This window comes from Gopherus flavomarginatus, chromosome 15 (genome assembly GCF_025201925.1).
Source record: "Gopherus flavomarginatus isolate rGopFla2 chromosome 15, rGopFla2.mat.asm, whole genome shotgun sequence".
Classification (NCBI taxonomy): Eukaryota; Metazoa; Chordata; order Testudines; family Testudinidae; genus Gopherus; species Gopherus flavomarginatus.
The window spans coordinates 28,161,882-28,176,471 of record NC_066631.1 but is presented as its reverse complement, the minus strand read 5'-3'; the positions used below and the strand labels follow the sequence as shown (position 1 = coordinate 28,176,471).

At 42.9% G+C, this 14,590-nt stretch overlaps 1 protein-coding gene across 11 annotated transcripts in view; it reads left to right on the top strand.

Annotated features, from left to right (window-relative positions):
• Positions 1 to 14,590, top strand: part of ATXN2 (ataxin 2) — a 90,617-nt gene that overhangs the window by 36,114 nt on the left and 39,913 nt on the right. For 8 of the 11 annotated variants that reach the window (XM_050924350.1, XM_050924348.1, XM_050924346.1 and 5 more), the window contains 5 exons: positions 8,110 to 8,307; positions 8,840 to 9,018; positions 10,723 to 10,932; positions 12,379 to 12,561; positions 14,197 to 14,394. In XM_050924350.1, the coding sequence (XP_050780307.1) occupies positions 8,110 to 8,307; positions 8,840 to 9,018; positions 10,723 to 10,932; positions 12,379 to 12,561; positions 14,197 to 14,394 (968 nt within the window). The remainder of the gene's footprint in view (positions 1 to 8,109; positions 8,308 to 8,839; positions 9,019 to 10,722; positions 10,933 to 12,378; positions 12,562 to 14,196; positions 14,395 to 14,590) is intronic. The other 3 variants (XM_050924349.1, XM_050924352.1, XM_050924351.1) reach the window with 3 other exon arrangements.

Here is a 14,590-nt window from a genome sequence, read left to right as displayed (position 1 = left end):
CAATCCTGGAAACAAAAAGTACTTTCCTATTCCCCCAGAGGGAATGCAAGGTCAGGCTAGCAATCCAACACACAGATCTCCCCGATTCCTTCCTCCCACCAATTCCCTGGTGAGTACAGACTCAATTTCCCTGAAGTAAAGAAAAACTCCAACAGGTCTTAAAAGAGAGCTTTATATAAAAAGAAAGAAAAATAAGTACAAATGTTCTCTCTGTATAAAGATGATACAACACAGGGCAATTGCTTAAAAGAATATTGAATAAACAGCCTTATTCCAAAAGAATACAAATCAAAGCACTCCAGCACTTATATTCATGCAAATACCAAAGAAAAGAAAACCATAGAACTTACTATCTGATCTCTTTGTCCTTACACTTAGAAACAGAAGACTAGAAAGTAGAGCTACTTCTCCAAAGCTCAGAGAAGGCAGGCAGCCAGGAAAACAAAGACCTTAGACACTCAATTCCCTCCACCCAAAGTTGAAAAAAAATCCGGTTTCCTGATTGGTCCTCTGGTCAGGTGCTTCAGCTGAAAGAGACATTAACCCTTAGCTATCTGTTTATGACATGCCCCCCAAATTGCAGACAGTGGGGAAGCTCACTGGCGGCGATTTCCTTCTAGAACTTGAAAATAAACAGATTAATACAACACATACACCTTTACATATACTCCTAAGTATATAACTAACAGACTTCTACATTTTAAGAACACTTTTTAACGACTGAATCCTGGGAAACTCTCACGGGAGAGTGCATCAGCTACTTTGTTAGAAGCTCCTGTGATGTGTTGAATTTCAAAATCAAAATCTTGGAGAGCTAAACTCCAACGAAGAAGTTTCTTGTTGTTCCCCTTGGCAGTATGAAGCCACTTTAGTGCAGCATGGTCAGTTTGTAGTTGGAACCGCCGTCCCCAAACATATGGGCGTAGCTTTTCCAGGGCGTACACAATGGCATAGCATTCCTTTTCACTGACTGACCAGTGACTTTCCCTCTCAGACAGTTTCTTGCTGAGAAACACGACAGGATGGAAGTTGTGATCTGTTGCTTCCTGCATGAGCACTGCTCCTATACCACGCTCAGATGCATCTGTGGTTACTAGGAATGGCTTGTCAAAGTCCGGGGCCCTGAGCACAGGGTCAGACATGAGCGTTGCCTTAAGTTGGGTAAAGGCCTTTTGACACTCATCAGTCCACTTAACGGCATTTGGCTGGGTCTTTTTGGTCAGGTCGGTCAATGGGGCAGCGATTTGGCTGTAGTGTGGTACAAATCGCCTGTAGTATCCGGCCAAGCCTAAGAAGGATTGGACCTGCTTCTTTGACTTTGGGACAGGCCACTTTTGGATAGCATCCACCTTGGCCTGTAGGGGGTTTATGGTTCCTCGACCCACCTGGTGCCCCAGGTAAGTCACTCTGTTTTGGCCTATTTGACACTTTTTGGCCTTAACAGTTAGTCCGGCCTGCCTGATGCGCTCAAAGACCTTTTCCAGGTGTAGTAGGTGTTCGGGCCAGGAGTCTGAAAAAATGGCCACATCATCGAGGTAGGCAACTGCAAATTCTCCCAGTCCCGCTAGTAGACCATCTACCAGCCTCTGGAAGGTGGCGGGTGCATTTCGAAGGCCGAAAGGAAGGACATTGAATTCATACACCCCCGCATGGGTGACGAATGCTGACCTCTCCTTGGCAGGTTCATCTAGCGGTACTTGCCAGTACCCCTTGGTTAAGTCTATTGTAGAGATGAACTGGGCACGTCCCAACTTTTCCAATAGCTCATCGGTACGTGGCATTGGATAGTTGTCCGGATGAGTTACAGCATTTAGCTTACGGTAGTCCACGCAAAAGCGTATTTCCCCATCTGGTTTGGGTACCAGAACCACTGGAGATGCCCATGCACTGGTAGATGAGCGGATTATACCCATCTGTAGCATGTTCTGGATCTCCCGTTCTATAGCAGCTTGGGCATGAGGAGACACTCGGTAGGGTGGGGTTCTGATTGGGTGAGCATTACCTGTATCAATGGAGTGGTATGCCCGTTCAGTCCGTCCTGGGGTGGCTGAGAACAATGGGGCGAAGCTAGTGCACAGCTCCTTGATTTGTTGCCGCTGCAGACGTTCCAGGGTGGTTGAGAGGTTCACCTCTTCCACGCCACCGTCTTTTTTTCCCGTCGTAGTAGACACCGTCAGGCCACTCAGCATCATCTCCCTGGACTGTAAACTGACAAACCTGTAAGTCTCTGGAATAGAAAGGCTTGAGAGAATTAACATGGTACACTTTAGGCTTTAGTGAGGAATTGGGAAATGCTATGAGGTAGTTTACAGCTCCCAGGCGCTCTTGGACCGTGAAGGGCCCTTCCCATGATGCTTCCATCTTATGGGCCTGTTGCGCCTTCAAGACCATAACCTGGTCTCCTACCTTGAAGGACCGATCTCTGGCATGTCTGTCATACCAGGCCTTTTGCTCTTCTTGAGCATCCTTTAGGTTCTCTCTAGCAAGGGCTAAAGAGTGTCGGAGGGTGCTTTGTAGGTTGCTTACAAAGTCCAGAATGTTAGTTCCTGGAGAAGGCGTAAACCCCTCCCATTGCTGCTTCACCAACTGTAATGGCCCCTTAACCTCGTGACCATACACAAGTTCAAATGGTGAAAACCCTAAACTGGGATGTGGTACAGCCCTGTAGGCAAACAGCAACTGCTGCAACACTAGGTCCCAATTATTGGAGAATTCGTTGATGAATTTTCGTATCATGGCCCCCAAAGTTCCATTGAACCTTTCCACCAGGCCATTGGTTTGATGGTGGTACGGGGTGGCAACCAAGTGATTCACCCCATGAGTTTTCCACAGTTTTTCCATGGTCCCTGCCAGGAAATTAGACCCTGAATCTGTAAGGATGTCAGAGGGCCAACCTACCCTGGCAAAGATGTCTGTTAGGGCCAGGCACACAGTGTTAGCCCTGGTGTTGCCTAGAGCGACTGCTTCTGGCCATCGGGTAGCAAAGTCCACTAAAGTCAGTACGTACTGCTTTCCTCTGGGCGTCTTTTTTGGGAAAGGGCCCAGAATATCCACAGCTACTCGCTGAAATGGGACCTCAATTATGGGGAGTGGCTGGAGAGGGGCCTTGACCTGGTCTTGAGGCTTTCCCACTCTTTGGCATACCTCACAAGACCGGACATACTTGGCAACGTCCTTGCCCATCCCCTCCCAGTGGAAGGACTTCCCCAACCGGTCCTTGGTTCTGTTCACCCCAGCATGGCCACTGGGATGATCATGGGCTAAGCTTAAGAGCTTCCCCCGGTACTTAGTTGGAACCACCAACTGTTTTTGCGGCTGCCATTCTTCCCGGTGTCCACCAGAAAGAATTTCCTTGTATAAAAGTCCTTGGTCTATAACAAACCGGGATCGATTAGAAGAGCTGAGAGGCGGTGGGGTGCTCCGTGCCGCCGCCCAAGCTTTCTGAAGGCTGTCATCTGCTTCCTGCTCAGTCTGGAACTGTTCCCTTGAGGCTGGGGTCACCAGTTCTTCCTCAGACTGTGGACTTGGGCTTGGTCCCTCTGGAAGCGATGTAGGTGATGGGGTTGTTTCCGCTGCTGGTGAACCGCTCTCCGCTGGTGCACCTGAGGGTATTTCAGGCTCTGGCTGAGCCTTTTGGGTATGGCTGTCTGTTGCTTCTGCCAGTTTTGGCTCGCTGGCGCCCTCTGGCGTTGAGTTTGAAGATGTAGTTGCACTTGCTGGTGCTGGTTGCTGTTCCAGTTCCGGGCCTGGGACTGGAGATGCTGTGGCTGTTTCAGTGGTAGGCATGGAATCCGGGTCCACTACCTCTGTCTGGGTCTCTGGTAACACAGACGGGGCCTCTGTGGACGGTTCAGGAACAGGAATGGGTCTGGAAGCTTGCCTGGTTTGGCTACGTGTAACCATTCCCACTCTCTTGGCCCGCCTCACCTGGTTGGCCAAGTCTTCCCCCAGTAGCATGGGGATAGGATAATTGTCATAGACTGCAAAAGTCCACATTCCTGACCAGCCTTTGTACTGGACAGGCAGTTGAGCTGTAGGCAAGTCTACAGCTTGTGACATGAAGGGGTAAATTGTAACTTTGGCCTTTGGGTTGATGAATTTGGGGTCAACGAAGGATTGGTGGATAGCTGACACTTGTGCCCCCGTGTCTCTCCACGCAGTAACCTTCTTTCCGCCCACTCTCAAATTTTCCCTTCGCTCCAAGGGTATTTGAGAGGCATCCGGGCCTGGGGATCTTTGGTGTGATGGTGGTGTAATGAATTGCACTCGCATGGTGTTCTTGGGACAGTTGGCCTTGATATGTCCCAGTTCATTACACTTAAAGCATCTTCCATCTGATGGGTCACTGGGCCGAGGTGAGTTACTGGAGACTGGTGAGGTTGAAGGGTAGGGTATCTGTGGCTTTACTTGGGTGGTATGTGGGGTCTTTGGCTGTCCTCGGTGGTAGGGTTTATGGTCTGTGTGCCCCCTGGGGTAATCGTTCCCCTTGACAGTAGCTTTTTTGCTTTCTGCCAGTTCCATCCATTTGGCTCCAATCTCCCCCGCCTCAGCGATATTCTTGGGGTGTCCATCTTGTATGTACCGTGTGATGTCTTCAGGAACACCATCCAAGAACTGCTCCATTTGTATGAGGAGGTTCAGTTCTTCCAAGGTTTGAATGTTGTTTCCTGTTAGCCAGGCCTCATAGTTTTTTGCAATGTAGTAGGCGTGTTTGGGAAATGACTCCTCTGGTTTCCACTTTTGGTTTCTGAAACGCCGACGGGCATGATCTGGGGTTATCCCCATCCTGTATCTGGCCTTGGTTAGAAAAAGTTTATAGTCATTCATTTGGTGCTTAGGCATTTCAGCTGCCACCTGTGCTAAAGGTCCACTGAGCTGTGACCTCAATTCTACCATGTACTGGTCTTCGGGAATGCTGTACCCAAGACAGGCTCTTTCAAAATTTTCCAAGAAGGCCTCGGTGTCATCACCTGCCTTGTAGGTGGGAAATTTTCTGTGCTGTGGAGCAATAATTGGCGCCGGGTTGTTAGGGTTGGCTGGCACATGCAGCCCAGCTTTTGCCAACTCCAGTTCATGTTTTCTCTGTTTTTCCTTCTCTTCATTCTTTTTTTGTTGTTTTTCCATTTCTTTTTGGTGCTTTTCCATTTCTCGGCGGTGGGCCGCCTCTCTTTCTCTTTCTCTTTCTCTTATTTCCATCTCTGTTTGTTTTATTTCCAGTTGTCGCCTGTGTTCAGCTTCTCTGACTTGCTCTTGGGCCTCAATTTTTGCCTTAGAAGTCATGATTCCTGTTTTCTTGTGTTGGGGTGCCCTCCGGTGTTTATCTTCTGAACTGCAGGTTCTCTGTTGCCTCCTGAAGTCTGCCTAGCAACAGTGCTTTTTTCCCTTTCTCTCTCTAGCTAATGTTCAATGAAGGGAAACCAGAAAAACCACTTTATTTGCATGCCTATAAGTGCTGGTACTTGACTCCTAATGGGAGGGCTATTGCATGACAAAAGACCCTTAACATGCAAGCCACAAACTGCCAGAGAGAGCAGAAAAAAAAATTCTCTCTGGTTCCCTTAAAAAACCAACTGCTTCTCTCTGCTAAAAAGCCCTTAGCAGAGAAAAGAAAAATATAATATTTCTACTGGCTTCTGGATTCTAGTCCCACCAGCTGCACACCATGTAATAACCTTAGTCCCAGATTTGGACCTTAGCGTCCAAAATATGGGGGTTAGCATGAAAACCTCCAAGCTTAGTTACCAGCTTGGACCTGGTACCTGCTGCCACCACCCAAAAAATTAGAGTGTTTTGGGGCACTCTGGTCCCCCTGAAAAACCTTCCCTGGGGACCCCAAGACCCAAATCCCTTGAGTCTCACAACAAAGGGAAATAATCCTTTTTCCCTTCCCCCCTCCAGGTGCTCCTGGAGAGATACACAGACACAAGCTCTGTGAACCCAAACAGAGTGAATCTCCCTCTCTGTTCCCAATCCTGGAAACAAAAAGTACTTTCCTATTCCCCCAGAGGGAATGCAAGGTCAGGCTAGCAATCCAACACACAGATCTCCCCGATTCCTTCCTCCCACCAATTCCCTGGTGAGTACAGACTCAATTTCCCTGAAGTAAAGAAAAACTCCAACAGGTCTTAAAAGAAAGCTTTATATAAAAAGAAAGAAAAATAAGTACAAATGTTCTCTCTGTATAAAGATGATACAACACAGGGCAATTGCTTAAAAGAATATTGAATAAACAGCCTTATTCCAAAAGAATACAAATCAAAGCACTCCAGCACTTATATTCATGCAAATACCAAAGAAAAGAAAACCATAGAACTTACTATCTGATCTCTTTGTCCTTACACTTAGAAACAGAAGACTAGAAAGTAGAGCTACTTCTCCAAAACTCAGAGAAGGCAGGCAGCCAGGAAAACAAAGACCTTAGACACTCAATTCCCTCCACCCAAAGTTGAAAAAAAATCCGGTTTCCTGATTGGTCCTCTGGTCAGGTGCTTCAGCTGAAAGAGACATTAACCCTTAGCTATCTGTTTATGACAGGGCCCTAAACAGGAATATTTTTGGGCCCTCCTAAACACATATTAATAATTAATAGGGGCTCCCTTGAGTGGCTTGAGGCCCTCAGCAATTGCTTAGTCTGCTTATGTCTAGCGCCGGCTCTCAGCTTACCTACTATCCAGGAGATTTTTCTCCCTGTCAATCTCATCTCAAAGATTCAGGGCAGTGCTAGGTAACAGTAAGAGAGTGTATTCAGGTGCTGAGACATGTCGCTATGCATCTTTGTAGTGCAGCATGCCAGACTACACCACCTGAGATCTACAGGCATGGCTTTGAATGATTTTCAAACCAAGTGAACACAGTCTAGACATCTCACTGTCTGTTCCACTGTAGGTTCTACCATCACTCCACTGGTGTAAGGACCAAAACCTGCACAGGTGTTCCATTCTTGCAGATTCCCCCTACCATAGCGATAACATCAGATGCTTCACTTTTGGGTTGGAGGGGCACATCTAGGACCTCACAAGGTACAGGGAAAGTGGTCATGACAAGAATAGCTTCTCCATATCCATCTTTTGGAATTGAGAACCATCAAAAATGCTTGTCTACACTGTCTACTACTAATCAAATTGAAATCAGTAAAGATAATGCCAGAAACCGTAGTATGCATGTATTATATCAACCATCAGGGAGGCACATGTTCCCCCATCTCTCTGTGCCAAAGTGATAAAACTCTGAAATTGGTGCATAGCCAACCACATAATCATCTGAGCTTCATACAGGCCAAGTATTCAGAACACCATGGCAGACAATCTCACCAGATGTTTCTTCCTAAATGACGAGTCCTCCACATGATATTCATAGCCTAGGAGTTCCTGGAGGTTGATCTGTTTGCTATGGCAGCCAGTGCAAAATGCATCAGGTATTGCTCTGGAGGGAGGCTTGATCCCCAATCCATTAGAGACATGTTCCTCATCTCATGGGTGAAAGCACTTCTATATGCATATCTGCTAACACTGCTACCGTTAAAGATTCTCAACAAGATCAAACAAGATTGAGCCAGAGTCTCACTGATTGCACCAATGTGGCTAAGAAGGGTCTGATATCCCTACTGATCATATCTCGCCCTTTTTGGAAGCTTCTGATCAATCCTTACTTACTGATGATTACTTTCACTGAATTTCAAAAGGACTTGGACACCTTATTTCCTTGGGCTCCTCTAGAAATTCCAGTTATAGAGCTTCAGCTTTAGAGTTAAACTGAAAGGAGAAACAGCCTTCGCTTCAGATCTTGATAGCTAATTCTCATACCTTTAACAGTGTTGAAAACTGGAGTCTCACTTGGCATTAGTGATGATGGGCATCTTTAGTCGTGGGGGGAATGCTGCACCTTGAGCTCGGACTTTGGTCGGCAAGGAAATAACTTAGAATTTGGTCAATTTCTAAAATTAGAAGTAATGTGTAAGTTAAAAAATATCCTTTCATTTCATCTTGAACTGCTTTCTTGTTCTTGTGGGTTTGTTAAACTAAGCTTTATGTAAATGTATTTTTTGTGGATTATCTGTACACTTATAAACGTCAAATATATTTTTCTCTGCCTTCCCATTGTGTCTTTTAGGGTGCCCTTAGAGAGGGATAATTCAGAAGAATTTTTAAAACGGGAAGCAAGAGCAGCTCAATTAGCAGAAGAAATTGAATCAAGTGCCCAATACAAAGCTCGGGTTGCCTTGGAAAACGATGACCGGACAGAAGAAGAAAAATATACTGCTGTTCAGAGAAATGCAAGTGAACGAGAAGGACATGGTGTGAACACTAGGTATTTAAAGGGAAAACTACTACTCATGGTTTGTTAAAGATAAACGTAGTACAGTAGTAATTTGCGCATTGAGACTTATTTGTCTTTGCCAGTTTTTATGGCTGTTTTTAAAAAGAAAAGACGAATTGTTGTAGGGTGGGGAAGAAACAGTGTAATCAGTGTATTGAAATCACACAGGCTTCAGGAAATAGCAATGTAGGCTCTGCATGTCACATATCAAAGCATCTAAAATGCCCCAGAAAACCTTGAAAATTCAGCATTAAATTATCCAGCGTCCTGCAGGATTATAGAAACCAAACTGTGAGGGCTTACAAATAGTATCAACTATGTACTGCATGCAAGTATTCTTTTTGTTCTGAAATTGAACCATTAAAAGAGTACAAAATATGAACTTGGAAGTGTAGGATTTACCTTCATTTTGATTGGAGTGGGGAAGGTTCATACAAGTAAAGTTTATTCATTCTTTGAATGGTCAGATAATCTCTTATTTTCCATCTCTGGCTATAACACTGAAAGGAATTTTCTGTTCCAGGGAAAGCAAGTATGTTCCAACTGGACAACGAAATAGAGATGTTCTATCCTGGGGAGGAGGCAGACAAAATTCACCAAGGATGGGCCAATCTGGATCGGGCCCCTCAATTTCGAGATCTGGATCCCATACTTCAGACTTTAGTCCTAATTCTGGAGCAGACCAAAGAGTAGTTAATGGAGGCAAGTATCTCAGTTGAATCAATGAGTCTTAATTGAGTGACTTCTTGTTTCTAAAAATGTGGCAACTAATGAAGTTATGTGGAATACTGATCACAAAACAAAACAATTGTGCAACTAAAATAGCAAAAACTGATGTTCCTTTTTCCAAGGATAAGGCAGACTAGTATATAGAGTTCATGGTTTTCACTTTGGTTTAACCTTTTATTGCTATCTGATAATGAACACTTAAATATTTACTCAACTACATTGTGAGTAGTTTCATGCACCTGAGAACTTCATTTGTTTACCTTTTGCTAAAACACCTTAAACTTGAAGGGGAAGATGAATCTTTAGATGACTGATACACGTTTCTGTAGTGTTATGTGAAGTCTTGTACATATTAAATTAGTAACGATCAGCTTTGTGTTGTGGGTGGGTGTGAGAGGAGTTGAAGTACTGATCGCCAGATGTCAGACTAGTCTCTGGTGCAACTTGGGAAAGAGGCAGCAGTGTAAGAAGAAATATCACTTGGCGCACTTGTATGAGGACCCAATCCAGCTTCCTCTGAAAGCAATGTAAAGGCTCCCATTGATTTCAGTGTGACTTAGTGTGGCGTGATTAAGATATGCAATAGGAAGGAAAAACAACTGGATAGAGAGGGAAGTTCTCCAGAAGTTTTCTCTCCAGATAAATACTCTTGAGTATCTTCGGCTGTGTGTACGTTTGTGTACTTATATATATATCTGTAACTGAGCAAAGTGCAGCACTATTTCCTTTAACAGAGCTAATTGAGTCCTATATGCTGCGAACTGGACATTCAGTTGTTGGCATGTGTTGCTTATTGAGTTCAATAATACGCCAGCCTCGTTGGATTACTTTTATTTTTTTAAAAAAACCCTAACATTTAAAGATGTGGAGAAATAAAACAGCACATAATACTCAAGTGTGGCGCTCTGGGGAGGAGACCTGGGCAATACCTAGATAAAGGTAAGTGATGTTTACTACTTAAATATTTTTCCTTTAAACGTTCTGATCTGCAGCGCTCAACTTCTGCCCAAACAATATAAATTTTGTTTAAAATCTACATTTCGTGCCTGTTAGTTTATTAGTTTATTGAATGCACATCAGTCAGAAGTGTATGCATTATGTTCTTAAATTGTGAAGTTGGTTGCTTTGTTACAAAAACAAATTTTAAATAAGCCCTCCACAGAAGTGGTAGGGGCACAAATGTCAGACTTCAGACACTGAACACCGCTGTTTTTTGTAAAGAAATACTTTCTATAGTTGATATCGCTCATTGTCATTAAGTTTGAAAAGTAATAGCTTGCATAGTCAGTACTGTATGTGAATCACTGTATGAGATCCTTTAGTAGCTATTTATGCATCTTATCTAGAGAAATGTGTACTGAGAAACATGTATATAAACAGGCTAACAGATTAAGCTTTAACTATCTATTCCTCAGTAGTATTTGTAGATTCTAAATTAACCCTTTGGAGAGCTCATGAGACATTCAGACGTTAAATTTGACCAGTCTCGAAGAGGGGAAAACAACCTAACAGGGATTATTCTACCACTTGTAGAAATGAATGCATTTGTCCCCAAAGGGTTAATCATATGAAAAATCATTTTTGTCATATTTTACTTTTTTTTTTCTGTTTATCTTTTTTCCCCCCATAATTTTTCTTTAGTTTTTATACTTTCCTTCATATCATTTGTTCTGTCAGGTGTTCCCTGGCCATCGCCTTGCCCATCTCCTTCCTCTCGCCCACCTTCTCGCTACCAGTCAGGTCCCAACTCTCTTCCACCTCGGGCAGCCACCCCTACAAGGCCGCCCTCCAGGCCCCCCTCGCGGCCGTCCAGGCCCCCGTCTCACCCCTCTGCTCATGGTTCTCCAGCTCCTGTCTCTACTATGCCTAAACGCATGTCTGCAGAAGGTACAATACCACAATTTGTTCATGTTTTTGTTTGTCTTTGTTTAACTCCTTTGTGAGTTTAATTACAAAATTGTTTTTCCTCTTCATTACTTAACCTATAATTTGTGTTTAACTTTAGTTTATCAGACTATTTCTATTAACCTTTTTATTTAAAGAAACTTTACAAAAACAAAATATAAAGCTGTGAAATTTCTCGAGTTGGTATGAAATAAACTCAGCTTTGTAACGCTGCTCAGTGTCTTAACCTAGCAAATGGCAACACACAGGGCCTGGCAGTTATTTTAGAAGGCTTTCTTAGGAATGTTATTTTTAGGATCGCTGTAAAAATTTCAAGCATTTTGTCATGTTGTACCACATACAACAGTTAAATAAACCAGACTCATTCCAACTGCTTACTCACAGATCCCAAAATCCTGTTTTTAATAAAAGTGCACCGTGAAAAGAGATTAGAATGAGTTACTTTAAAAATGAACCTATAGAAAATATTGTCATAATTGATGCTTACATCAGTGGGGCAGCAACATGGTATACCTTTGGTGGCTAACAGTACATATGAAGGATCACATTCTTCAATCTCATAGTTATACGTGGAGAAGTGTTTGAACTAAATTTATATATGGTGCACTTCAGTGTTATGGTGATGGACACCTCATGAATGTGTCATTCATAATCAAATCATGTAAAGAAATAGACAATATTGCGTACCAGTGCACTAACTGGAAAGTTGATGGCCCCTCAAAATAGATATTTCAACAGAAACTTCAGTCAGGGACACAGCAATCTTCGATCAGCTGAATCAATTACTAATATGTCGTGACTTGCCTGCTAGAATCTCAAGATCATCTCTTTCAAAGAAGATGGTAATAGATGTACCCGCAGCAGTTTCCTTCATTGCTTTTGGCTATCATTGCTAGCCTTATTGACTAAATAAAATCTTGAGAATCCAGCTTGCAAGTTCCACTGTTTTTTAGCTGCTCTGGTTCAACAAGTGTGGAATGAAGCATGGTTCAGGTTTCAACACTCCTCCAGAGGAAGCTAGTAGACTAGTTTGTTTGGCTCAGGTCACAGTAAGCAATATTAAAATGCACATAATTCTTGAATTTAAAATTTCTCAAGAAGTAAATTGGTGCTGCAAATTTTTTTGTTAAACACTAATGAAGCTTGTAACTGCTAGTGAATTCATGCCCAGATATCAAGATGATTGGCAAGTTAGGATTCCTAGATTGATTGGACCGGTAATATTCACCCATGTGTCCAATTGCCCTGAACCCAAGGCACGCCGGTTATGGTCAACACCTATTTAACTTGCTTGACTTTATTGTCCTCCTAGAGCTTACGGGAATTGGAGCTTAGATCCAGTTGTAAAAATGGATAGTACACTTAACTACACTTACAGTAAGAAAGATTTTAGGTATTCATAGTGTGGGGATGTGTTCTTCTTCCCAGGGCCACCGCGGATGTCTCCTAAGGCACAACGGCACCCTCGAGGTCACAGAGTCTCTACTGGTAGGGGTACAATTTCAAGTGGCTTAGAATTTGTATCTCATAATGCACCAGGGGAAGCATCTACTTCTGCAGTGGCACGAGGCAGCCCATCAGGTGGGACGTGGTCATCAGTTGTCAGTGGGGGTAGGTATAGCTTGGCTTATTGCAGATGGTTTTCCAGAGATGCTTTTAGAATATTAATGTTAAGCAGAATCTTAAACTTCCAGGCAGTTCAGCCTTTGAATAAACATCAGATCTGCTAAATGATTGGAGTATTGCCTTAACTTCAAAGGGGTTGTTCCGTCAACTATTTACTGCATTTAAACATAATTGAAAGAAAGGAAAATACTTAGGAGTTAGCTGAAAGGAAGTGTAGTCCTAAGAAAGCTATTCGAAGAGGCGACTAACAGGGTATAGGCCACACTCCCACAACTATACCTTAGTAACTGCTGTGTGACTAAATTCATGTGCAGTTGTATATGAACAAGAACCTTGGGTAGCGAGGAAAGTAAGAGTGATAGGCCAAGAAAAGTTGGAATTCTGCTTAAGGTGAAGCTGTTATAAGGGAATTCAAAATTACATGTTTCTCTTAAAACTGTCCTAGGTTTTAATTTGCTTCCTTTCCAATCTTACAAATCAGGATTACTGTGTACAGTCAGTACAAATAGGTCTATCTCGTTCTGTTATAGCTCTGAAGTCTTTCAATCAGAATTTTCAGTTAACAGCCTCTTAATTGAAGGCATAGTATTTAAAGCTTATTTTTATAACACTGAATGTCTACTCTAGAGGCTTTTAAACTCTTTTATAGTGTGGAGTATCTTAGTGGGTTAGCAACAGTCAGCCCCCAACAAGTGAGATGCAGTCTGGAGCTTGAAGCTTAGCACTGCTAGACCTCCAGAAGACCGTGCAATGGAGACACGGTTTTAAAGAAAGAATATGTGAATAGATTGTCATTTTGTAATGCATAGCCACATTTTGATAGACTAAGGTTATTTCTTAGACCTGCTGCCTTAAACTTTCTATTTCAGTGCAATTCTGTCACTCTCCTTGGTAATTTTTCTTCTTTCTTTTAACAACATACAATAGGGCTATTAACATGAAAACAGGATCTTTTTTAGTCCTTTTTTTTTTTTTTTGGTCTCACTTGAAGTCATCTTCTGGCATCGCAGCTAGTTGCTTTCAAGATAATCAGTGTCAAAGCAGATTATAATATATGGCGAGGAGTAGGCAGGAGGAGCAGATGATCTCCTAAAGAATATTTATTCTGTATGCATATATTTCTTCTTGGTTATGGCATGGCAGCAAATTTCATATGTAAGTATCTGTCTCAGTGGAATACTTCAGTTTTCCAGTAGACATCAGTCTCTAAAGAGGAGCATGTAAAGCAAGTCATGTGTAAGATACTCCTATCCTTCAGTCACTTTTTAAAAAGTGTTTTACATTTGTTGTATAGCGGGCCACCTCTTTTACTGTGCCTGAAACTGTGTGTTAATCTGAGCTGTTGTGGTTGGACCGATTTGGAATTGCAGCTTTGTTGTAGACTGCAGGGCAGTGATTGTGTATTGAGGGAATCTTTCTGCAGACAAATCCTACATGTAATCTGAAATGCTGCATTAAAAAGAACTAAGCAATGTACCTGAAAGGTAAACAGTTTTTCAATAATTGTATTATGTTGCACTAACTTATTTTTAAAGCATGTTCTTAGGCTTCATTTTTTTTAAGCACTTAACAGCTATAGGGGCTCAGCTATCCTATAACTATTGTTTCTGTTTGTTCTAGTTCCAAGATTATCCCCTAAAACACACAGGCCTAGGTCGCCAAGACAGAGCAATGTTGGAAGTACTCCAGCTGGGCCAGCTCTGTCCTCTCCGCAAGCTGGTACTATTCCCACTGAATCAGTTGCCATGCCTGTCCCAGCTGCATCTCCCACACCTGCCAGTCCTGCATCCAATAGAGCAGTTACCCCATCCAGTGAAGGTAAACTGTCCTGATACTTCAAATTCTGCAGTTTTAGTCTTAAGTGAAGGGAAAGGATATACTGACCCAAACACTACACTTCTTTCCTATTAGAAACAACATTTTTCTTCTGTTTTGTGCATTTTATTGCATTGTGTTCCACTGTATATAGCCAGTTTCATGATATTCGAGTGTGGGGGTGAGTATCTTACACAGC